The sequence below is a fragment of the Doryrhamphus excisus genome, linkage group LG4 (assembly GCF_037039965.1).
Source record: "Doryrhamphus excisus strain RoL-2023G ecotype Guam linkage group LG4, RoL_Dexc_Guam_v1.1, whole genome shotgun sequence".
NCBI lineage: Eukaryota > Metazoa > Chordata > Actinopteri > Syngnathiformes > Syngnathidae > Doryrhamphus > Doryrhamphus excisus.
The window spans coordinates 3,269,538-3,295,228 of record NC_136360.1 but is presented as its reverse complement, the minus strand read 5'-3'; the positions used below and the strand labels follow the sequence as shown (position 1 = coordinate 3,295,228).

The 25,691-nt window shown below is 39.3% G+C and overlaps 2 protein-coding genes across 2 annotated transcripts in view; both read left to right on the top strand.

The window, feature by feature from the left end:
* The window catches only part of col24a1 (collagen type XXIV alpha 1), an 82,288-nt gene extending 72,181 nt beyond the window's left edge, over positions 1–10,107 (top strand). Inside the window, exons 50-60 of the mRNA XM_058073812.2 lie at positions 1,993–2,046; positions 2,122–2,184; positions 2,989–3,042; positions 3,217–3,252; positions 4,379–4,414; positions 4,802–4,828; positions 5,830–5,895; positions 6,048–6,216; positions 6,344–6,453; positions 7,522–7,758; positions 8,765–10,107. Coding sequence (XP_057929795.2) covers positions 1,993–2,046; positions 2,122–2,184; positions 2,989–3,042; positions 3,217–3,252; positions 4,379–4,414; positions 4,802–4,828; positions 5,830–5,895; positions 6,048–6,216; positions 6,344–6,453; positions 7,522–7,758; positions 8,765–8,911 — 999 coding nt within the window. The 3' untranslated portion in view covers positions 8,912–10,107. The remainder of the gene's footprint in view (positions 1–1,992; positions 2,047–2,121; positions 2,185–2,988; positions 3,043–3,216; positions 3,253–4,378; positions 4,415–4,801; positions 4,829–5,829; positions 5,896–6,047; positions 6,217–6,343; positions 6,454–7,521; positions 7,759–8,764) is intronic.
* Positions 10,108–10,711: 604 nt separating this feature from the next.
* On the top strand, positions 10,712–24,241 carry znhit6 (zinc finger HIT-type containing 6). Its single transcript, XM_058073348.2, has 10 exons — positions 10,712–10,938; positions 11,297–11,362; positions 13,559–13,665; positions 13,766–13,848; positions 14,679–14,782; positions 17,714–17,782; positions 18,099–18,179; positions 19,789–19,869; positions 21,944–22,068; positions 23,651–24,241. The coding sequence occupies exons 1-10, from the start codon at positions 10,769–10,771 to the stop codon at positions 24,025–24,027; spliced, it is 1,263 nt and encodes a 420-aa protein (XP_057929331.2). The 5' UTR covers positions 10,712–10,768; the 3' UTR covers positions 24,028–24,241.
* The last annotated feature ends 1,450 nt before the right edge of the window (positions 24,242–25,691 follow it).

Below are 25,691 nucleotides of genomic sequence, written 5' to 3'. Positions count from 1 at the left end.
AATTAGCATTGTCATGCTTGATGTTTTTAGGGGGTCAGTAAGAATGTCGCTCCATCACAGACGACACCTACTGTCTGGAATTGATGTCCATTTTTGTAAACTTCAATTTCCATCCATCCCAAAATATTCTCAATTGGATTTACCAGTCCTTCTAAAAAATTAGCATATTGTTCATTATTTTCTGTAATGTACTGATAAACATTAGACTTTCGTATGCTTTAGATTCATTACACACAACTGAAGTTCAAGCCTTTTATTGTTTTAATATTGATGAGTTTGGCAAAAAGTAAAGAAAAAACAAAAATCCCCATCTAAAAAAATTTGCATATTCCATCCGACCAGTAAAAGTGTTTTTAATACAAAAAAAAGTCAACCATCAAATAATTATGTTCAGTTATGCACTCAATACTTGATTGGGAATCTTTTTGCAGAAATGATGCTTCAATGCAGCGTGGCATGGAGACAATCAGCCTGTGGCACTGTTGAGGTGTTATGGAGGCCCAGGATGCTTCGATAGCAGCCTTAAGCTCATCCACAGTGTTGGGTCTGGTGGCGCTCAATTTCATCTTCACAATATCCCATAGATTCTCTTTGGGGTTCAGTCAGGGGAGTTGGCAGGCCAATTGAGCACAGTAATACCATGGATGGTCAGTAAACCATCTACCTGTTTTGACACTGTGAATGGCATGTAAAATTTGCTTTCATTCGAAAAAAGTACTTTGGACCACTGAGCAACAGTCCAGTGCTGCTTCTCTGTAGCCCAGGTCAGGCGCTTCTGCCGCTGTTTCTGGTTCAAAAGTGGCTGGACCTGGGAAATGGGGCACCTCTAGCCCATTTCCTGCACACGCCTGTGCACAGTGGCTCTAGATGTTTCTACTCCAGACTCAGTCCACTGCCTCCGCAGGTCCCCCAAGGTCTGGAATCGGCCCTTCTCCACAATCTTCCTCAGTGTCCGGTCACCTCTTGTGGTTGTGCAGCGTTTTCTGTCACACTTTTTTCTTCCCACAGACTTCCCACTGAGGTGCCGTGATACAGCACTCTGGGAACAGCCTATTAGCTCAGGAATTTCTTTCTGTGTCTTACCCTTTTTCTTGAGGGTGTCAATGGTGGCCTTCTGGACAGCAGTCAGGTCGGCAGTCAGGTTTTTCCAATTTCAAGGATCAGTTTAGGAATGTACGTATGATAATACAAAGCAATGTTACTGCATTGTATATTCTAAATTGATGCTGCCCTCCTTAATATGTCACTAAATGTACAGTAGCTTTGGCGGCTCAGACTGCACTGAGCTCAGGAATGCATGTGATGGACACTTTTCCATCCAAAATGCCGTAGAATTATCTGGTAAAGACGTTGGATGGAAACATTTCACTTGGTCAGGCCAAGTTATGTAAGATCCTCACACTCCAGAGACCCAAAAAAGGTGTTCCACTTTACTTATGTAACTCCCATGAAAAAACAACATTCAATCCTTTGCTTTCCCTTCCCTTCCCTCCAATCTCCATTGATGTTGATGAAACAGAGAGCAAAATCCAGCCCTTGGGTCAGATCGCTTTACACTATTTAGTGAATAGAGTTGCTTGGCCAAAGCTGTTGGCATGAAAGTGGATCTGTCTAGAGGATGTGGATGACTGGCTGTATAAACATTGGGGCTGCCACCCTGGACGACAGACAGACCTCAGACAGATTTGGGTGCAGACACCGAACCCCTATCAGAGTGTGTGTCTGTGATGGTGTGTACGTGTGGGCTGGGACAACTGTTGATCCAGACATAAACCATTGTGCATGTGCCCTAGTTCTTTTGACATGCGGAGGGGTTGTGTAAAGGCCAGCGGATTGCGTTTCTATTGGGTTGATAATGACCTTGTAAAAAAAAAAAAAAAAAGGATAAAAATAAGCAGGACGCACACACGTTTGTACGCTCCTGTGACCTTTGTCTTGTTATGAGATGGATAAAACACCTCATTAGTGATAATGTGATTGTACATTTTCCAGGGGGAACCAGGCAATGCAGGGATGGTTGGTTTGCAGGGCTTTCCAGGTCCAAAGGTAAGAAAAAGGGACACCGACTGGATGCTGAATCATAAATGTGGAATAAAAACAAAAATATTCTTCTTTTCTTAGGGCCCAAATGGGGATGTTGGACTGAAAGGTTTCCTTGGGCCCAAAGGCCCTATGGGTACTATGGTAAGTAATCCCTTTTTTATCCCTGTTATTTGGTTCCAGACCCGACCGTGACAAGCTAAGTTCCGCAAAGTAGCATTCTTTATTTATACATGGAATATTTTTGTCATCAGAAAATAGAAAACCTGTTTACAAGCTTCTAAATATGTTCTTTTTAGATTATTAGAGACCTCTACACATTACATAACACCCCTATAGTCACCCTTGCAGTTGTAATACACAATATCCATCCATTTTTATATACCGCTTTCTATATGAGAGGCGGGGTATACCCTGGACTGGTCGCCAGCCAATCACAGGGCACATATAGACAAACAACCATTCACACTCACATTCATACCTATGGACAATTTTGGAGTCGCCAATTAACCTAGCATGTTTTTGGAATGTGGGAGGAAAACGGAGTTCACACTTCACACAGAGATGCCTGAGCGGGGAATCGAACCCGAAGGGAATCGAACCCACGATAACGTTACCAATAACTAGTAATCAGTGTAGAATAACGTCTTTCAGTGCATTTTTTGAATGCCTTATATTTGTCATTCAGTTATGCTAAAATGCTAAATGTAGCCACAAATATGTAGCATTTGCTGAAATATGTGCTTTCTTTTACTATTAATAGGCCATATTCAGCAGCATGATTTATTACTTAATGCATTTTTGAAAAACCGTAATGAAGTGAAACTGCGATATTTGAAGCGGGAAGTGGCGAGGAATGACTGTACTAGAACATTCCCTTCAACAGTCTTTGCAACTGACATTGTATAACAGCAGAGAAGTCACCGCCGTTATTAATGTTTGTTGCAGGGATTCGCCGGACCAGTAGGGCCTGAAGGAAAAATGGGCCCAATGGGAAAACCTGTAGGTTTCTGGGTGTGAGTGTATGTATGTGCAATAAGAGTGTTTATTTTTATGAAAACAAGGCTAGTGGGGGGTATGATGACAAACAATTGTAAGAATGTAAATATGAAGATAAATATATATTTAAAAAAAAAACATTAATCAACATTTGTGTTTATTTTCTTAATTCTACAGGGGCCCCGAGGTCCAAGGGGAAGCAGTGGTGAAATGGTAAGATATGCAACCTGTAATCACAATTTTTTTTTAAAAATTGCATTTTCTATGTATAATTACAACTGATACCCCCTGTGTTTACTGTATATTCGGACTGTAAAATTTTTCTTGGCACCACTTCAAATTAGCTGTACATGGGAAAGACTGTATTTAATGATGAATAAATGCAAGCTTCATCAGTGGGAACTTCACTTCAATTCATATTAATGCTATCACTGAGGCACGGCTCAGTCAGACAGTGAAATAAGCTTGTGTCTGCTGGAGCTTGTGCTGCATTGCGGTACTTGGAAATAACTTTGTGTAAGCATTGTTGAGGAAATGCCTTGTCAAGTTGTTGGAATGACAAGCCGCGGCATTGTCTGAATATTCACTTTTATCACAGCTCATTCTATGTAATGTAAACGAAGATGAGTTTCCCAGTCCAAGTCCTTCAGAAACATACATTACATCTCAAGCCTGCCAAGGTCTCCTATACATGTGGGCCAGATGGTGGAAATAGTCCACCATCATCACCATTTATACTGTATTATATATTTTTTTACCTTGAGTGTCACATGATGTGACGTGTCCTGCCCAGCAATTTTAGTAAGCAACAAGAAAATCTTATGAGCTGTTTGGGATCCGAAAGAGAGAGCTTCCATTTTGTTCCGCTTATTCGTGTCCGGGTCATGGGGGCAGCAGTCTCAGTAGGCAAGTCCAGACTTCTCGGTCACCGGCCCCATCTTCCAATTCCACCGTGAGGATCCCAATGCGTTCCCAGGGGCCTTCCTCGGGGCCTTCTCCTGACTGGGTATGTCCGGAACACCTCACCAGGGAGTAATCCGGACTAGATGCCAGAGCAGCGGCTTTACTCTCCTCCGGGATGATCAAGTTCCTCACCCTATCTCTTAGGGTGAGTCCACCCTATGGAGGAAACTCATTTCAGCCGCTTGTATCCGCAATATCGTTCTTTCACCTAAAGCTCATAACCGTAGGTGAGGGTGGGGAACATCAATGAGCCAAAAGAACCGGTTCCCTTAAAAGAAATTCCCATCGGTACATGTGGCGTATACAGTATCTTCTCCTTGCATTGCTGTATCTGTTTTCATTTTTAACATTTTCATAACTAAATCATATGTTTTAGGGACCCCAAGGACCACATGGAAGCCCAGGACCCAGAGTAAGTTGTTGTTTTTTTAACATACACAGCAAATGTTTGAGACCAATGTTATTTAAATTGAATTATTTATCATAAAACATACAACATGACCGGTTTATATAGTTCAAACTAGAATGGTAAACATGGTTCCCCTTTGGGATGTGTAGAGTGGCTGCCAATAGCTGTATCAGCTGATATCAGCTTGTCATGTCATTGACCTCAAGTTGATCAACAAATGGTCGGAAACAGTATAAAATATAACTGTGGTCACATTAACATTGGCAGCCATCACTTCATGGGAAATATGGAAATATTTTGTTGTGCACTTGACTCTGGGCCCCGTGATATAGAGGGAAGTATCTGCACTTGTAGCTTAATTTTTTATGTTTCTTTTTCCTCCTTTCGTAGGGACCCCCTGGTGCTCCAGGTCCTACTGTAAGTAAGAAAAACATTTATTTCTGTCCAGAGTTCCTTTCATTTTTCACCAATATCTTTTATTAATGACAGAACTAATTACTGAAAAATATTACCAAAAAATACATTTTATACAGAGTATTTATGTGATATGATACTGCCTTCGTACTCTGCAACGAGTTCTTCTCAAATGCAATAGAGTCTAACCATCATGATTCATTAAAGTTCAAACCTAGTGCAGGCTATGTCAATTTGAAAACACTCAAACACCCAGAAATAAGCAGTGTGCTTGAACGCCTCATCAGCGCAATGTGCACAGTGCTATATAAGGGGACGAAAGGAGACAGACATTGAGTTGTTCATCGTTCAGTGTGCATTCTATGACAAATAAAAAGTACACACACAATAAAGATGATTCAATCATTCCCTTGCCAGAATATGTCCCAACACAAAAAACTAAAAACTCTACCCATTCTTCACAGACAGTGAGTCACCAATGCGGGATGCTTTGTTTTGGTACCGGACTAGTTTACGAGGTGTACTTTTTGACCGTATGATAACCAAGACAGTGAATGTAAGCCATAAGCCGTAAGACATATTTTTTGCAATAATGTTGTCCTGCTTAAAAGTGAAGCATGCTGTATTTCCCCCATATTTTGGAGACCCCTGGTATAAAGCTTCTGTGATAAAATGTACTTCTTGCCTTAGGTAACATTTCGCTTTCTGAATGACCTCATCCTGTTTAAACCATTCTAAGATACCAGGAAAAACATCAAATGCCTTTTCTTGTCTCCACGCATTATGTGATAGCTAGTGGAATGTTTTATTTACCCCATCGCGGGGGGAAGAATGTGACGGCTTATTGATGCAAGACTTTACTCTCCTATGAAAATACATTCAATTCTGTAAAAAAAAATATTCCAATAAAATGAAGGGAAGGTAGAAATTGATTTTTTTTGTCTTTAATTATGTGGGGAAGTCTATTTTTGTTAAATAAAAAAATGTTTATCTTGACTCCACAGAGGCAGCTATATGAGGACTCGGCATTCTACAGCCTCTCTGACTCTAACGCTGCTCCAGGGAAAGAGGTGAATTATTAAATGAATTCAATAAAGGTTGGGAAATTTGAATGCATAACAGAAAGATTTGCATGAATTGGTTTCAGTCCAAAACAAATCAAGCATTCACACAATTTGGTGTTACCTGTCTTTGTCTTGACATTTCTGGATCTTCTGACCAGCATTTCCAAAACGCTGAAGTGAGCCTTCCAGACCAGAATTCTGAGATTTTTAAGACCTTGAATTACCTGAGCAGTGTGATCGAGAGCATTAAAAAGCCTCTGGGAACCAGAGAGAACCCCTCTCGTGTCTGTAAAGACTTGGTGGATTGTCATCACAAGCTAAAAGACGGTGAGAGCTGATTGATGACATCATTCATACTAAATTAATGCAATTGATTTTTTTTTTCATCATTTATACCTTAACCCTGAAACTCACTCTTCTCTCTCTCTATCTCTCTCTAAATGTGTATTTTAAGGATGGTTCTGGATTGATCCAAACCTTGGCTGCACTTCAGATGCTTTCCAGGTTTTTTGCAACTTCACTGCAGGGGGTCAGACCTGTTTACATCCACTGGCTTCTAATAAGGTAACATTTAAATATAAAATATACACATGTATCATACCTAAAGATTTAATCAATCTCAACTGCCTGTTTAGGTTGTCCTAGAAAACATTTCGCCTCTCATCCTAGCAGGATTCATCAGTTCATGCTCAATGACTAGTCAGACGAGATAGAGATGAGAACTCGGTGCAAGATCCAATCAATTTATCCTCTAAAGGAGGAGGCAAGTCCAGACAGTAAACTCACTAAACGAGATGTAGTTGCATTAACAGCTGCAGTACATCCAGAATGCTGCTGCTCGAGTCCTGACTACAACCAGGAAATATGACCATATTAGTCCAGTACTGCTGCACGGCGGTCGAGTGGTTAGCATGCAGCTAGGAGACCCGAGTTCAATTCCACCCTCGGCCATCTCTGTGTGGAGTTTGCATGTTCTCCCTGTGCATGCATGGGTTTTCTCCGGGTACTCCGGTTTCCTCCCACATTCCAAAAACATGCTAGGTTAATTGGTGACTCCAAATTGTCCATAGGTATGAATGTGAGTGTGAATGGTTGTTTGTCTATATGTGCCCTGTGATTGGCTGGCGAACAGTCCAGGGTGTACCCCGCCTCTTGCCCGAAGACAGTTGGAATAGGCTCCAGCACCCCCCACGACCAAGACAATAATAGAAAATGATTGAATGAATGAATAGTCCAGTACTCAGGTCTCTGCACAGGCTTCCTGTCAATCACAGAATAGACAGCTCTGCATGCTTTTCATGTTCTTGCACCAAGTCAAGTTTAGTGTACTGTAGTTTAAATGTAGTGGTATGTTGTGTTTTTGAGTTTCTCAGACTGGTATCGAAATGTCTTTGAAGACAACCTGAAAAGTCCAGTTGCGATGGATTCAATGCCTTGAAGCTACAATGACCTGGATGAATGAGAATATTCACAGTCAAACCTAAAGATGCATAATACAACAAAACAATAAACATTCACCATTGACCTTTTTTTAACAGTCTGAGCTCTTATACCGAGTCACTTGTCATAAGCTACTTTTACCCCAATACTGATGATGACAGATTGACGGCACCTCTGTCTTTGTCCTTGCAGATGGTGTTTGGTGTAGGGAAAGTCCAAATGAAGTTTCTCCACTTACTGAGTACTGAGGCCAGCCATAGCATCACACTCCACTGCCTAACGGATCTTTCCAACAGCACCGCAGACGGCTTCAGCTCTCCTGGCCACATGCATAAAGAGAGCGCCAATCTTCGGTTTCAAGGCTGGAACAATCAAATGTTTGAGACAGACACGCTACTTGAACCATATGTGCTACAAGATGAGTGCAAGGTAGGGCGGCAGCTGAGTACTGTTGTTTTTTCCCCCCAAAACTGTCATATTTTACCCCATGCGTTGTTTTTAGTGGTAGATTTTGTACATTAGTATTCCATGCAGTATATGAATTAACCTGTAAAACCAGGCTACTACACACCTCTGTCTACCTTATTAGGATTCATTTGACATCATGCAGAAAAATACTTCTAAAAAACTGATGGTTTTATAGAAATCCAGTCATCCAGAACCAACCACGATAAGTGAATTCATGCAAAGTAGAACTCTATATTAATAAATTTAATATTTTCAGAGTTAGAGCATAGAAAACCTGCTTATGACTTTCTAAATTCAATTTTAACATTATTAGAGCCCTGTAGACATGAGGTAACACCCCTATAGTCACTTTTACACTCTTGTTGTGCTGTTTACATCACATTGCCCAGGCTACTGGATCACTAGCTGCTAGCACGCTACAGAACTACCTAGTTAGCCTCTCCAATTTACTTATTCTAAACTTAAAGTGTTTCAAATGGCGTAGGGAAAAGGACAAACTGAAACAGCGTATTATTGGTGTGAACTTTGCTTTTGCTTTTTTCAACTTTTTATTACTTTATTCTTGTAAGTGTATTCTTATAATAGTATAACTTTACCCCAACCAAACTTTTCCAAAATTTGGTTCTCATATTATGACTTCTAATATATTTTTTCTGTAATATTTCAATTTTGTGCAAGTAAAATTGAATTATTTTTCCTTATAACATTATCAGTTTATTTTCATCAAATTAAAAATAACTTTTTTTTCTCTGACTTTAAGCCCGTAAAATTACAGCTGTTTTGCCATTTATGCAAAAAATAATAATAATTAACTATTTCAACTTTCCTTTTATAAATGTTGTTCTCGTAATAAGGATTTTATTCCAATTATATTTTGATGTTATTTTGACCACAACCTGATTTTCCAAAAATCCAGGCCACACTATATCAAACATTTAATTGTTATCGCTTCCTTCCTATCTTGCAGATCCAAGATGGCAGCTGGCACCAGTCACGTTTCTTCTTCCATACTCAGGAGAGTCACCAGCTACCTATTGTAGACATAAAGGAAATCGCAGCACCACATCCTCATGTTCAGCAGCACATAGAAGTTGGTCCTGTCTGCTTTTTTTGAAGTTAACATCGTCATTCTCTGCCTTGTTCACATGAACTATTCATTAATAGGCTGGCTCACTAAATGTCTTCCTACCGAGAAGACGTTTTTGGAGATTAGATTTTTTTTGTGAAGACATTTAGACCAGCGTGTGAGGAAAAAAAATAGACAATATCCATCTAGAATTACTCAATCTATGTGGAACTCACAGTCCGACAAATTAAAATAATGTTCAACTGTATTAATCAGACACATGTATACAATGTTTTTGCTTGTTTCTGTATTAGTCAACTGGTGCTCAGGCTGGCTGTATATGTATATGGACCCATATTGCCTCCTGATCACAGGGTTGGGCCTCACCATGCAGCAGCCAATCATACTCTGCCAAAACCCACCTCGCCTCCCCACCACCAGACACTCGGACCCAACCTGAAGGAGTGTTCCGGGTCACTCAATGGGAGCACTGTGTAACTAAAGGTATATATGAGTGCAATAGCATGTGGATTCATTGACATTATTTCCAGTCAAAGGCTATATGGACATTGTTTTCATGAACTGTACGGTAATCTTTGGTCCTACACATTTGGACCTGTTCATCTTGACAGATGGTGCTCTACCTCTACCTTGCTTTCTAAAATAGTTGCTTTTAGATTAGTCTTTGTTTCCTTTGTGTTGTATGTACCGGTTACATCAAGGTTTGTTATGTTGTATTTGCTTGCTTTTAATTTATGAACCGTTATTTAGTTTGCTACATAGTTTTTTGTAGCTTTAGCTTACATGTGGTAGGTTCTTCAGGGGAATCCTATCATTGGTGCTGCAACAAAGAATGAGTCATCAGTAGGTTTTTGCATTTCCTGTGTATATATTGCCAGCATACTTTGTTTATTTATATCCTTTTTGGTTTTTTCACATTACTGTACAACAGTAAATAATACTCTCAGAGAAATATTTGTCCGACCACACTAATGGAAGTACAGTATTTATGTTTCGGTGGTGTTCACGCCTGCAACTGTATGTTCATCACACTGTTACTTCAGTTTGATCAGAGGTAGCTCAGTGGACTGGCAGCTACAGTGAGCCGGAGTCAGAATTCTTTAAAACATAGTCATCATATCCTTAAGTTATATTACTTTGAGCAAAGTATGATCATATACATTCTCTGGATCAAAGAAATTGATGCATCTGTGTAAATAATAAATATGATGACAAATAAATTGAACATTTTATCCAAGAGTGGTTGTGTTTTTTTATATAGTTGCTCTACATGAATGGCCAAAAAGTACCAAAGAAACACCCCCATATCTTGTAAAAATGTCTTCATAGACGAGTGGATGTATAGTGTCTCTTCCAAAATGTGTACAAATGTGCCAAAACATTTTCCACAGAGGGCAGGAGACTGAAAAATGTAATGACATGCAGGGTACTTACATATTACCTTTGCAGAGTAATTGTATATTTTTCGTATACCAATTTTGCAAAATGGTTGTAAAATGTACATAAAGTATATATTTACCTTGTTATTTGTTATTGGTGCCAACATTTCAAGTTTTTCTCTTTGTATTGTGCCTTTTTGTCCAGTTAATTTTACAATGTGCCCCGCTGTGACTGCTAATGTCCCCCTGCCACACTTTGGACACCACTGATGTATTGTTGTCATTAAGGATAATTAAAATAAAATTAATTGTTAATGTAGCAGCGAGCCATCTACAAGAGGCACCCTTCCTAAATGTGAAAATGAAATTAATACAGACCAAAAATAAAAAAAAAGATATAACTTTCACAATCTCACCAATTTGTCAACACGTTGCAGTTGCGTCTCCTGACACTGAGAGGCGCCAACGAGCAGACTTTAAACCGGATCTGGTAGCAAGTAACCGCATGGTCACCGGCGTAAGAGGGTTTGTTTTGAAGTGTGCCTGCTTTTCTCCTGCAATGTGCGCAACATTTTCCCCAACGACAAACATCATGACATCTCTGGAGACAGCTTCGGACAGCAATAGTCAAGACGAAGAGCCGAAGGGGACGAAAAGAAAGATTTCTCAATCAAAGTGAGTGTTCGGAATTCAAGCAAGGACCAAACGCGGATAACGGATTCATGTCATGTTTAGTTGTACTTGTGTAAAAATAGTTGATAATATTAACACACTAAACTCTTGATATTGTTTTTGTTGATAAACTGTAGTTCAAAGTTGGTGTAATAAGTTGTTTCATGAGCGGAGAACATAACACGTTCGAGTACTGTAGTTGCTTCCGGTGGTGCCGGCTTGAAACATTGCCTGGCAATATTTAGTTCCACCATCTCTTGTGTTGTACCGATTGCGTTTTATGTGTCTTTTATTTAAAATGTATTTGGCTTTCAGGTGGAATTTCTGGGTGAATTAAATGTAGTATATTTTTGTTCCACAGTTGTGGCGTTTGTGGGACAGAAGAGGCCAAGTACAAGTGTCCTGCTTGTCTCACACATTCTTGCAGGTAAGAACATGGATTTACTAACACATGTTATTTATTTTTCTGGGACTTCTGCAGTACATTTTTTTGGCAGTGCAGTAATTTCCAAGCCAACGCTTATGGACTGGGCTACTGTTTTTTTCTCAATCTGAATCATGATCATGAATAGGGAAGAAATACTCTTGTCAGGGAATGGTATCGATTCATGGGTTGAACTACAAAACAAGTTTCATGATAATTTGTCATTTTCTATCCACAAATTCAGAAATTATAAGTGTCTGTAAAGGTTTTCAGTACATGGTATATGTGGGGAATTGAAACAGAATTTGCACAGGGACGCGGATGAAAGGCAAAGCATCTTCAAGAAAATCAAGCCAGTCCAGTTGCTCTGATTCAACAATCAGTAGATATGTTTCATAATAATAGAAGGACCATTTCTTCAGAGGACTACTCTTCTGCTTTGGTATATAGATTGAATTGGGCATGAAAAGCCTCCCCATCTCATCTTACAGTATCTGGTAGTCTTCACTGTGGGTGGAAAGACATCACGTAACACAATGTTAACTGCAGCAGTCTCTGGAAGTTGTGTTCTTCTTCAGTGGTGTATCTGATGGCTAGCACATTAAATTCACACTAGATGTCCCTCCCGTACGCATTTGTGTGTGCTTGTGTTAAATTTTTCCTACAGACATAGACATAGACTTTCTTTATTGTTATTGCACAATAACACAGCAGTGAAATTGCCAACGAAATGTCGTTGTCGTTGTAACCTTCTGCACACTACACTTTTCCATTCTCTTCCACTTCCACTTCTGCTGTCGAGAGTTCTTATCAGATCCACTTCTGCCATCTTGTGGCCATTTTTATGGCTTAAAACCGCTTTAAAAGTTACATTGCGGGGGAATGGAACCCGTTCCAACCTGGACTGGTCGCCAGTCAATCACAGGGCACGTATAGTATATACAATGACTCACACTCACATTCATGCTTAGGGGCAACAACGGGGGCGTATTTTCAGGTGAATAGAAGTTCATTTGATAGTCTGCTATATATCTGGGGTTATTTTATATAACTCCATTCAGTATGAAAGCTGTATTCCATCTGTGTCTCAACAAGCCAGGTGTGACTTATCATTTTAAAGAAAAACTGCTTCTCTTTCGGATTTAAGCAATAGAAAAGTGGCCAAAGGGTTATGTAATTTGTGTGATAAAAAAGATTGGTTCCACTGTTGCTTAACACAATATTTAAGACTGACACCAGCCGCGTAGTTGTTGTTACTGACACTTTCTTTTGATTCATGTCCTGCAAAAACATGCCACTGGTAGTAGCAACAATCTGTAGTCTATTCCTGAAGTTCTGTTGCTTTTATAGCATTTATCACCTAATCCTCAAAAATCTGCTTGCATATTGAAAGTCAGGCCTGAAATTGTTTGACACCAGAGAATGTCGTCTCTTACTTTCACAAACGCTGTTGAAGGCATCAGTCAGCATTCTTTTCGAGCAGATTCTTTGGATTCAGTGTTATTCTTCCAAATACCCGTCTCTCATCTGTGAAATTGGCACCAGCAACGCATGGCATGTTTTATTTTTTGTATTTACGCCTTCACACGCACATTTGAACAATAACACATTTTTGTTATGTAAAACTGACTGTTGGCCATTCTTTCAAAGTTTGGACCGTTTTGTATAATATAATTGATTAATACATTAAATGTAATGTAAATCCAATTAACCCACTCCTTTTGTAGTTTTATCATTTTAGTTTTGCATGCAGAAAACAATTTGAAATGCATGTAAATATACATAAATGATGAATGAAAGGGATAAATGAACATTTAATGTTGCTTTTAAATTCACTGAAGATTTGATGCTTGATGTGACTGTTCCCAAAGACACTATGGCAGCAAGATCAACACCACCTCCCTGTTTTGCATTCGCAAATTCTTGAATTTAATCATGTTTCTCACCTCAATAACACGAAATGGAGCCAAAAAAAGTTGCAAATACCAGCATTTTGATAAAGAGGGTGAGAAACTTATATTGAATTCAAGAAATATAAACATGTCAAAACAGGAAGGTAATGTTGAAGAGGAAAGTGTTGATCTTGCTGACACATTTTGTGGCGGGGAGAAAGCTAACCGAGGTTCCACTGTATAAAGAATACATCACTGTATGCACCAAAGAAAAAGCGAAACAATTTTTTTTTCTTTTGTCCTTCAGTTTGATTTGTGTGAAGAAACATAAGGAAGAGTCAAGATGCAGTGGTGTCAGAAACAAAACCGCTTACCTGACTCTGTCTCAGTTTGATGAAATGACGCTTCTCAGTGGTGAGTATGTTGTCCTTCTTCCATGATTGTGGGGAACAAAGTAATATTTTTCTGCTAAATGCGTTGATTTGCATTTTAATGATCAATTGCTATCTTGAAGACTATAGATTTCTGGAGGACACAGGGAGGTTTGCTGATGGTGCCCACAGAGATCTCATTCGTGTTCCACGTGCTTCAATGAGAGTGAGTCTTTTGTTTGTTGTTGACGTTATTCCTAGACCTGAAAATGAAGTACTGAAATGTAGATATTTAAAACAGACTTCAGAGCTAAAGGCAAAAAAGTCACTATAATTATTCTCTCTAATTCGTATTTTTGGGTGACTGGAAGTGATTAATTGGATTTATATGATTTGTCTTGACCTTTTGGAACAGATTAATGATGGCAAGCAAGATTCCACTGTATTTGGAATGAATCTATATTGCTGGAATGTAAGACTGAATCCATCAAAAGTCAAATCAGTTAAAAATAACGAGGCGTCTTCATCTACTTCTGAGAGAAAAAGACAGATAAAAACTTGGCACATGATGAGTTTGCAGATTTGGCTTCTTCCAGATCATTGCAAGTTCAGTAATCTGGTGGCAGACTTGCCCTGCCTTATCTTTTTAATAAATCTCTTTTTAAACATCTTTCATTGCCTGCCAATCTGAAGTCATGAAAGAGGTAAACGAGCAGCAGAAAGTAAAACCTTAGCCCTTTTAACATTTAGATGGAGGTACTAAATGTTTAACACAGTCAGGTTTATTGATGCATAACAGATGTCTGGTATTTAGACATATTTGTCTAAGGAGCCCACCACCCCCACTTCTCTTTCCTTCTAAATTGAAATGTCAGCCAACCTTTGCTTCCAACAAAATCTCCTCAAGGCTGAGGAGAAGTTTCTTTTTCAGAGAACAATGCTTTTGTCATAATGTGCCTGTTTTGACATCATGATCTCCTTTATACGAGTGTATAGAATAGAATATTCTGTATATTCTATGTGTATCTCTAATACTATATAAATTTCCTTGTTGAGGCAAAGAAGCTGACTGCCAATGCCAGAAAGATGAACATCACACTTAGAACCCTCCCTAGCACCTTCACCAAGAGTATAGAAAACTCCACCATCTTCCACTTTAGGTAAGATAACTGAATTCATGCAGAGGAATATGCCATACATCAATGATAATGTTACATTGCAAGATTTGAAAAGAATACCACAATATTAATGCATTTTTTTTACCATAATTCTATCATCACATCTAGAAAAAGTATCATTGTTTATGTTAAATTACCACAGGGTGGCACTCTTGTTAAACCCTAACTGTTAGTGTAATGTAATCACAATCTGCTGGAATTACTTAATAAAACATCCTCCTGTAAATAGAGGGAGACTTGTTAAGGACGTTGCCAAAAGCAGCGTCAGCGCTTACTCCGACTGACCAACAAGCAGTAAAGAAATGACTTGGAGAGGAGAGGCCAAACAACCTTTACATTACACTGTACTGTACACATCATTATTTTAGATTAGGACATTGTTGCCTGTCCATAAGTGTGTTGTCCTGCTACTAATGGGTTTACTAAAGAGTCAACTGTGGAGATCCTGTTTGGTGGTCAGTGGATTTACAGAGGGAAAATTGATTATACATTACAAGCCATTGAACTCTGACAATTTAGAGTACTGTATCAATAATCTTTGGCCTCAGACACCCCAAGAATAATGGATCAAATTGACAAATTTTGGTTGAAATAACATGTCTGTTTAAGTTGCAGTGCTCTGCATGAGATGGAATTTGTTAAACACCTTCTTCGTCGGTTTTGCTAAAAGTACATTACTGTAATGCGGTCTAGTTGAAATAATAACACACGTCAGCTTTTTTGAGTGTGGCTCAGCCAAGAAACCTCTAAGTGGGAATGATATAAGATGATTAAAGGCAGCCATGAAGTCACAATGAGCCTAGCTAAGCTACAAAAACCCAAGTCACACTTGATTAGGGAAAAAATTAGGACACCTCATGATGTACAGTCACTGGTCTAATCCTGAACCACGGCAAATACGCCGCCCTGTGTCCTGTGTTATCCACATTAGAGTCGAAGCCTATCCCCATCTGTTTTAGGGTAAAATGAACATTCTGTATTGGTTGGCACCTAAAGCCAAACAACCATTCACACTCACTTTCACACCTATGAGCATTTTGGAGTCCCCATGCATGTTTTTAGGATGTCTGAGGAAGCTTTCGTACGCGGGGAAAACCCATGCATGCACGGTGAGAATATGCTAACCCTACAGAGATGTCGCCATACTGTTAACCCTGCTAACCGCCAGGGCAACATGCGGCCACTATTGATTATAGGAATTATTAGAATAAGGTGGTTTGAATTTATGTCACTTATGGGTTAGTCAGTTTATTGATCGAATGATTGATTTTGCACGATGAATAAGCTGCATCAATGTTTTTGAACCATGTGGGCTTGTTCTGTAGTTGAATTGATTGCCCGCCATTTCATCGCCAGCTGTGGAGTTTTTTTTTTTGTTTTACAGTGCTGCCATTTACTTGCAATTTATTTTAATCACAATAGTGATGATTACAGATGACTGCTGTGACACATTCTGGTATTTGGACCCAGTTCTTTCTCTATTGAGCTCCCAATACAAAGCAGATGCCTCATTAGGCTAGCAGATGGTACACAATCAAGAACTTTTTAAAGCTGCAATTTCTGTCTTCTCATCTATTTGAGTCTCCATCACCTCATCCATTAAGGTTAGAATCCAAAAATATGAAGCCTTCAAAACTTAATAGAGAGGACTCAAAGGTCTGCCAACTTCTTCCATTAGTAGTCTCTTGCTTTGGCACCTGACGACCAGAAATAAAGGATCCACGCTTTCTTGAATTGTACTTTTTGTCTGTCCAATCCATAATCCAGTCAGATGGGTTTCTGCTGTATTTTATAGATGAATATTCCCATTTTTGTTACGTAGTGTTGGACACAAGAAATCCAAACGTTTCAGCAGTGTATGCACTTGAGTAATTAATCCTGCATTAAACTTCAGATGTTAAATGCACGGTATACGAGTGGTTAGCACGGAGACCACACAGCTAGGAGACACAGGTTTGATTCCCCGCTCAGGCATCACTAGTGTCAATCATATTTAGTGCTGAAATCAGTATTATGTTGTGAGTGAACAGTGGTAATTAAAGAGCAAAGAGGAGGGTTTTGGAAGAGTTTAGAGACACCGAGCCATGTCTCAAACATACATTTTTAATGGGTGACATAATCGGAACATGGGCTGCACGGTGGACGAGTGGATAATCAGAATGCAACAATTTATTGTGTGTGCAGTATGACATGATTATTTTTTTCCCAATTCAGAGACCTAATTACATAATTGAACTTAAAACCATATATTTGAAGGGTTTTGATTTTTTTTTTTTTTTTTTTTTATTGCTTCTCATTTTGACAATGATCGGTGGCAATTAGCCCAGGTATGTACTGCAGCCTTGACTGAAATGATTGAATACATTTTGGCAAGCCCCTTTTTCCAGTCAAATGCATAGTTTCCATTTGTTGTAATAACAGAATAATGGCATCACACCTGGTGCCCCACCCTCATTTTCTTGCATGTGCAAACACATGCAGGCCTCGGCAGATGTACACATGGTCACACACTGACGTAGTAAAGGTGAAACCCAGCCAACAAGTGCATAAATTCCTCTGACTAAGGGGTTAGAAGTGTCACCTACACCTACAGTTACGTAGGGAATCTCCTCTCAGACCCTCCCCACCTTTTTATTGTACTGTATAGTTCACACTCACTTCAGTTCAAACTGAAACTTAAAAGTAGAGATGTTCCAATCAATTGGCCAATGACATGATCGGCATATGCCGATAAATACACAAAAGCCGATTCATCACATGGCTCGTACTATTGCATTGCATATTATTATATCTACTTAAAAAGTAGGTTAAGTTGTCTCAGATTGATTGGTTGATTTCTTGTAATCAATTACTGGCTGCCAACTGTATTTGAAAAGCTCAACCCAAATACAAATTCAACTTTTTCTATTGTAGAGAAAAACGGTTTCTCTGGCACCTGAAGCTTATGTTCCCTCAGAGTGATACTGAATTCAGCCAAATGAGGTAAGTTACCAATCAGATTCAGATCGCTACTTAAGTGGGCATCTTGGGGGATGTGACACCAGTGGCGGTTCTGGCTTGACGTTTAAGCAGAATGTTGTTTCAAGTATCCCGTCTGTAGATGGCGTCCATCTGCCACACATTTCCTGACTTTTGTTTCCCTTTCAAGGTTCCCTTTGGAGAATGCCACACTGGGCAATTGCCCTTGTGGCCTATAGCTAGAGCCGCCACTGTGTCACACTTAAAATGTTACTGCTCTATGATTTTCATGGAATAACTGTGTATTTTGTCGCTCATTATGTTTTACATTTTATTTTAGGGTGTGTGACACACTAACTCTGGAACGTATCTTGACCCCTTATATACACCGTACAGAGTCCGATCCTGTCATACGCCAAAAGTAAGCCTTTTTTAATTGATGTTTCTACAGTACAGTATTTTGTTTTTATATGGCTGTAAATGTTAATAAATGAAAATGTGGCTTTAGCTGGTGTGATTGGTCACACGGCCAGAGTGTTTCATAACTATGAACCATATAAGGAAGTCCGCCCCTCTGTGACATCCCAAAGGGATAGTTTTACCACGCCTTTTGAAACGGAGTGTTGTGAGCCATCCCAAACTTCTTTCAGGGCTCACTTCCAAATGCGCAAACCTCATTATCTGAAACTTTGTCACGAGAATACTACATTTATTGTTCAGAAAAGTGGAAAAAGCACAATAGGTCCCGTTTAATGGGGTCTGTAGAGGAAATTCAGTGCCTTGACTGTTGGCTCATCCTGCTTAATACTCTCCCATATGAAATAGTTAAAAAAAAATGTACATTCCTTAGTTGGTCAAGCGATAATAGAACAAAAATACACACTAAACATATTGGAACAAAAACCTCAAATAATTGAAAACAAACATAGCAGGAGGTGGGTTAAAGAATACTTAATGGAAGGCTGGAACGTGAGGCGGACTGGCACAGCGTCTGCCGTAATGTGGTTGCTATACAGGACCGTTGTGGTAAAAAGAGAGCTGAGCCAGAAGTTAAAACTCTCAATTTGTCAGTCTATCTATGTTCCCACTCTAACCTATGGTCATGGGCGGCCAGAATGACTTTCCTCCGTATGGTGGCTAGACTCACCGTTAGAGAGATGATGAGGAACTCGGCCATCCAGGAGGAGCTCAGAGTAGAGGCACTGCTCCTTCACATTGAGGAGCCAGTTAAAGTGGCTCGGGTATGTAGTCCAGATGCCTAGCAGGGACGAGACCCTTGGGCAGACCTAGGACACGCTGGAGGGATTATGTTTAACAGTCCCTAGGTCGGCCGAGACCGGGGAGTTTAGACTTCCCTACTAAGACTGCTGTCCCCATATTTGGGACTCTGCCCAGTAATACATGACAGTATGCTAAAAATAGCCATAAAAACTACAAATCACAAGGGGCCTCGGTTACATGCAACTTAATTTAGAAGGAGGGTTTATGTAAATAAATCAGAATCGCCTTTATTGTCATTGTATTGCATAAAACGAAATTTGAGTACAACTCCACAATGCATTTTGTAGAAGGTAAAAATAAGGAAAAGGATAAAAATAAAACAAGGAATAACAATATAAACATAAAAGTGGTAGGTGCTGTTCAAAATAAGTGTAAATATATGTACATCAAAAACAATAGCCCGTACAGTCACAAAATGTAGAATTGCTGTTCCTGTTAGTGAGACTCAAAACTAGCAATGCGGTACATATGGTGATGTCATCGTTTAGTGACGAGCACTTTTCCAGTCTGTTTTCAGTCATCTAAACGTAGTATGGCCGCACGGTGGACAAGTGGTTAGCATGTAGGTCACACACTCAGGAGATTGGGAAGACCTGGGTTCAATTCTCCGCTTGTGTAAACAAAAGTAACATTTTACTTAATTAATAAATTCATGATCAATGTTGAGTTAAAAATGTTTTCACAATAAAATGTTTGTATCCCGCTTGACTGCTATACCTATCCCTGCCCCTACCGCAACTGTGTTTCAGGCTGAAGAGGTATGTAGAAGCCCCGATTGAGGATGCCGGTGTTTTCATGAAGGCAGAAGGACGAAAGGCCAACTCAGTCAGGTGAGGTATACTTCTTTAGTCATGTGTTTTACCCTGTATAAAAAACTCAGATGGCATAAATAACGTTAAGTCCGACAGTAAGTGAGACCATCTTGTGATCTTAAGGTTAAAGAAAGTAGTTTCTTTGTGAAAAATGATTTCATACGCATATAGATACACAAGTTAAGCTATTTTTTTTTGTTGCACACCCATGGTAGAGGGTGATCAATTTTGGAAATATCAACAAATAATATACAGTAAAAAATTCTACAGTTTTTGCATATTTAATTTGAGAGGTCTCACCATCAACACGCTGCAGAGATGGTATATTTTCCCCCCTTTTCTTTTGTCTCATATTTGGTCCCAAATCCTGATACTGTGTGGGAATGTATAAAGGTAATATTTGATTACCTTATTGAGTGCTAATGTGCATATTTGTGCGGTGCAGCTCTCTTGAAAAACAAAGTCCAGGCTTGTACTGGTCGATGGTAGTCTATTCATTTAGTGCTTTTGATATGAAGTTGTTCCTGTCATAGTTTTCCCACCATAAATCAGATCAATATAATATACATATGTTTTTCCTATGAGTTGAAAATCTTTCCTGGTGACTAGCTAATGTGCTGCTTTCAGTACTTTGCACATAAATGTGGGGAAATAATAATGTTATGACTGTTGAAAACAACATGGAAATAAACACCACATTCCAAAAACTAGCATCTTAATTCAGGACTCTAAATTGTCCATGTACATGTGAATGTGAGTCTGAATGGCTGTTTACTGTTTACTTTTTTTTTTTTTTACCTGCTTCAATAAAGAAGCCCTTATGGGAAACTAGACATGCAACCAGTCACCCTCTGACTGGAAATGATGAAAATGTGGACAGGTTATGCTCCATGAGAGTCATTCCCACCTCTCTGAATGTTTTAATATTTATTTTTTCCACTCCCAACATCCAGACGATGTCTTCTCCATTTTCGCTGTCTGTCAATTGAATCATTCAGAACACCAACACCTATTGACAGGACAGAGATACTACGTTTGCTGCCAACAAGATTTTAACAACTCCAAAACTATCTGACTGTCTGTCTGCACTTTTGCTCAAATATTTGTGGTAAACACATTCTGTGGCCTTTCTCATTTTTAGAGTGGTCAGCTTGTCCTACAGTTTCTGTAGTTTTGTTATATTGGCATATTGTTTTAAAAATGACAACACATTAATCCCAAACAACTTTGAAAGGCATATTGGTGCTCAAATGTTGAAATATTTAAATTAAATACATTTTTTAATGAATATACATAGTTATACCTTTTAATAATATATATAACATTTAAAAAATGCATATGCATGTATGATAATATGCAAAAAATGTGTTTACTCAATGTCTAAGTGTTCTCTCTTGGTAAGATGAGTCAATAAGGAAAATATACATTCAGTCTAACCACAGTACTTGCCTTATCACTGTATAATCTTGCACTTTCTCTGAAATTCCTTGTTCAAATGGGGTGATAAATCACCTGTGTGGTTTCAGATATACAAGCGACCATTTGTCCTAACCTGTCCTGCAGGGACGTCTTAAAAACTATTACTATTTAGTTATGGGAGCATGTCAAATGATCCGAAACTCTGTCCCTTCCTGGAGAAAGTCTTCTTGGAAGTTTGTCTACCTGTAAAAACCTGCAAATGTCACATTGTAAGAAAGAGCTTTGATTGGCCATTTGAGTGGGCATTTGCTTGTGCTCTTTGAAAAACAAACAATAGCTGTACAACCTCCTCTTTGACAGTTGTATGCTGCCATTTGCGGTATAAATCTTATATTCCATTGTCATTGCGCATCGAGTGGAAAAGCAAGCAATGTCTTCCAAGAATCCAGTTAACTATTTAGACTTGTGATTTATGGCCATGCCAACTTAGAGACAAGACTCATGTCATCCCAAACAAGCATTATTTTTAGCGTGAAATGTACATTTTTGAAAGTATCAGTGTTAATGTGGACATAGCCTTAAATAACAAATCAGTCAAAATTCCATATGATGTTACTTAATCAACAGGCTTCAATCGTCTTTGTGTTTTTTTTTTTTGTTTGATCTGGAATAGGTACCACAAGTTGGATATACACAAGAGCCTAAGAGACAACTTGATCTACAAAATACTGATTGAGTATCCCGTACTTCATGTGGTACTCAAAGCTCATTGGAAGGAGTTTCCATTGAAAGGACAAGGTAAATATCCCGTCTATTCAAAACACAATGATTGAAGTCCTATTCTCATCTCAGCGTGTCCTTCCATCTGGAACACATTGTCTTTAATGCACATAAAGCATTACAATTTCATCTCGATGCTTTGCTTCATTTCATTTTTCGTTGAACACCTATTGCTGGGTGGGGATGAGAAATAATAGCAACAAAATGATTCCAACAGAATTGTATCATGGTCTTGGTTTGTCCAACAGGGACCGTAAATATTCCCCCCTCCTCTTATTTTTCACTATGGCAACATGCTACACCAACAGAAAAGTGTGCTCTGCATAGCATCACAGGCTTCGGTTGAACCTCAGCCGCAAACAGATCAAAAGGATCAAATGTGGCTTATTGTTGAATAATGACCTCATAAGATGTGATATGACAGGGAAGGAGCAACTGTGCTTATGTCACCTGTATGTCACTCCCAAGTGTGGGGTCCTGTGGGTTATGTCATTGTTGAGAACGAACACCACCTTTGTTTTGCAACAAACTGAGGCTGAGACTCAGAAGGATTTGTTTGCTCCTAATAGACCACAGTATCATCATTTTATCAGAACAATTCAGGCTGAATGACGAATTAGGTTATTCTGGTCTGTTTGTGTGTGCTTGCCATGATAAGGCATTGCTGTCGTGACGTTTAGATGTATCATATGTCAAAGAATCATCCTGATAATGGCACATGCCACGGTCTGGGAAGCTGGACAGGAAGCGATAACAAGCGATCAGATACTGTGGCAGCAGCTTATGCAGTGAGGATAAAGGGTTTAGAGCCTCTCAGGCTCCACTGCACTCCAAGAGGAGCTCGGCGGTATCCTGCTTTAAAGTACATCGACACTAAAACTGACCCGTGCTGTACATGGAAGGAGAATAGGTGGAGGAATTGGACACCACACGGCACAATGATTGACTGGATCTTTCAAACTATGCTATAAAAGTAGTTTTTTTCTTATATTGGTTTAGGCTACCTTCCTATATTTGATCTAACAAGCCTACACAAAGCATTTGCTTAGTCCTCTCGAGTATAAGAGATTGCATGTTGAGTGATGGTGTTTTGGCCAAGAGGATGAGGAGCTTTACGACTTATGTCAGGGGTGACAGGCACCTATCCAAAATAAGTGCTTATTGACACAAGAGAAGCAAATAAAAAGATTGCAAAAGTAGGAAGCCAAGTAAAGAATTCCACAAGATAAACACTAAGTTCAATGCGTGTAATGTTCCCTTGGAATGATTATTTAAGGCTTTTTTGTTGTAAGTCATCAAATGTAAATGTTCCAACAAAGTGTAACTGGTCTTGTGTCACAGCCTTTCTTTCTCACATGTCCACCCTGTTTCCTTACATAACTAACAGCTTGGCACTTTGCCCCATCCTGAGCACCAGCAAGGGGCCAAACCATAGCGTCATCCTTCCCGTCCTGTCTCAACTGTCCCTCATTTTCACCATCCATGTTTTACTCTTGCTGTGCTTGAGCAAAATCATCATGCAAAGCATTTGAGCATTGGTTTGTAACTAACTGCCAGTATTTGATCTTTTTATATACAAATTGGGGTTGTATTGTTTCAGCTGAGCCTGCGTCAACCTGTGATAAGTTTTCAACAAAGACTGAAGCAAGCCAGGACCAGACCTCTCACACCATTCTCGCCGCAACACAGTCCAGCCCTGAAACAGAACCCCCACAAAAGAAAAGGGCAAAGAAAGAGTTGGAGGAGGGAGCGCTAGAGGAAGGGGAGATCATGGACAGTGATGATGAAGATGAGCGGGAGGGAGACGCTGGGCAAAATACCACCTTGATGAAGATATCTGATGGTGCCAATAGCCCTGCTAATTCCATGGACATGAACAAAGATGACCTGGTAGACAGTGAGGACAAAGTTGAAGATAATTGTGTTAATAAAGACGCTGGCACCGTTGATGATAGAGGTGCTGCCAGAGAGAGTTAAGAGGTCAAGCATGACCGAGGATGCTATGAAAGGGCCTCTTTTTGTCCATCACCGTCTTGATGAAAATCAGCGTGTTAATATACTAGTTGGAATGCACCGTCCAATTTGCATTTACTCATAAATCCTGAAAGTATAAACCCTGTAACCTCTTTCGTTATTGTTTTTGTCAACGGTCTTAAATAAAGACATTGGGCCTTTTTATGTTTTGTACCACATGTAAAATTTTCTCCCTGTGCCTGTGCAGGTTTATTCTGCATCCTCCTACTCCACGGCTCGGCAACTTTACGCATCAAAAGAGCCATTAGAGCATGTTTCCATCTAATTAAAACCCACATGGAGCCACAAAACATACTGAAGGTAACACTACATATATGGTTTCCTTCAACGTATTACCACGTTCTGTCTTCCTGTTCCTCCTGGCAGAGTTTCTTAAGCCTTCTCCTATGATTTTGGATCAACATTTGCAGCAAAAGTGTGTTTTAAACACTGGTCCGTTTCAGTTGCAATACCACTGTTTGTTTTGCTTTAGTTGGTATTCTTCATTTGCGATAAATGAACAGTAGTACGCTCAACCCCGACGCAGAACATTGACAGCGTCAGAAGGGTCAGTGTCATGAATAGTAGCGACATATACCAGCATAATTTATCTTATTTATGTCTTATGACTTATTTCTTCTGCTATGTTCTGTGATGCAATTGTAAATGTGACTACAGGGTTTTTAGTTTGTCTAGACGGCTCTAATAATGTTACAAAACATAGTTAGGAGGTCTTCGGACTTAGGAGGTCTTTCTGTGCTCAAACTACGGAAATGTTCCTTTTATAAATAAGAAATTTGCTGGAGACGATTTACTACATAAACAAGGGATTACAGTAAATGACGAATTAAATGGATAAACATTTACACACACTTTTGCCTTTATTAACGTCTTATTGGTGAACACAGGATTCCATGACCGGAATCTGTCTATAGTGTCCCAATTCTAAAAGAACCACTACACATTACTGTGTATGAAAAATATGATTTTTTTTTTTTAGCAATTTCCATTGAAAATTGAATCTTGCAAAAAAAATGGGGCGTATGAAAAACAGAGGTTCTACTGTCTTATGTAATTTCAAAGTAAGGAAAACCAAACTCACGTCAATGAATCACCTTAAGTTTGAACAGTTTCTCTTTTTGGTCAAGCCAGGCCACTGGTCTCAATTTTCCATCAGCTAATAAAAGTTAATGTTTTTGACACCTCCCGGGTGTCCCCTGGTTTACATTTACACTCACATGTGGCCTCTCTACATACTGTATTCTTACCTAATGTTAGTTTATTACAACAGCAGTGCCAGTAATAACGGACAGTCCAGCCCATTGGTGGGGCCCGTGTTTATAGATGTGTTTTCATAGCCAATGCTAACCTCTTTTGGATGTTAACCCCCATTGACTGACTTTCTTTGATGTCTAAGCCTGTGATGACGTCTTTTCCACCCGTTTCCAGTTAGGGGCAATGATCTCACACCTGAGTGCATCCCTTCTCTTAGGACAACTAATGGACCAGAGACTTCTGACTTTTTCATTCTGCATGAATGTTGCCATACACATTTTAGTTGTAGACTCGTGTTTGTGCTCACCTCAGACTGATCAACCCAGCTTTAGACTGATGTTTGTTTCAGACTT

Bases quoted from the DNA above. Each gene is read 5' to 3' on its own strand.
- znhit6 (XM_058073348.2), top strand. From the start codon at position 10,769: ATGGTCACCGGCGTAAGAGGGTTTGTTTTGAAGTGTGCCTGCTTTTCT. The intron at 10,939-11,296 runs GTGAGTGTTCGG...TTTGTTCCACAG, and splicing joins AGAAAGATTTCTCAATCAAA to TTGTGGCGTTTGTGGGACAG. The intron at 14,783-17,713 runs GTAAGATAACTG...TTTCTATTGTAG, and splicing joins TCCACCATCTTCCACTTTAG to AGAAAAACGGTTTCTCTGGC.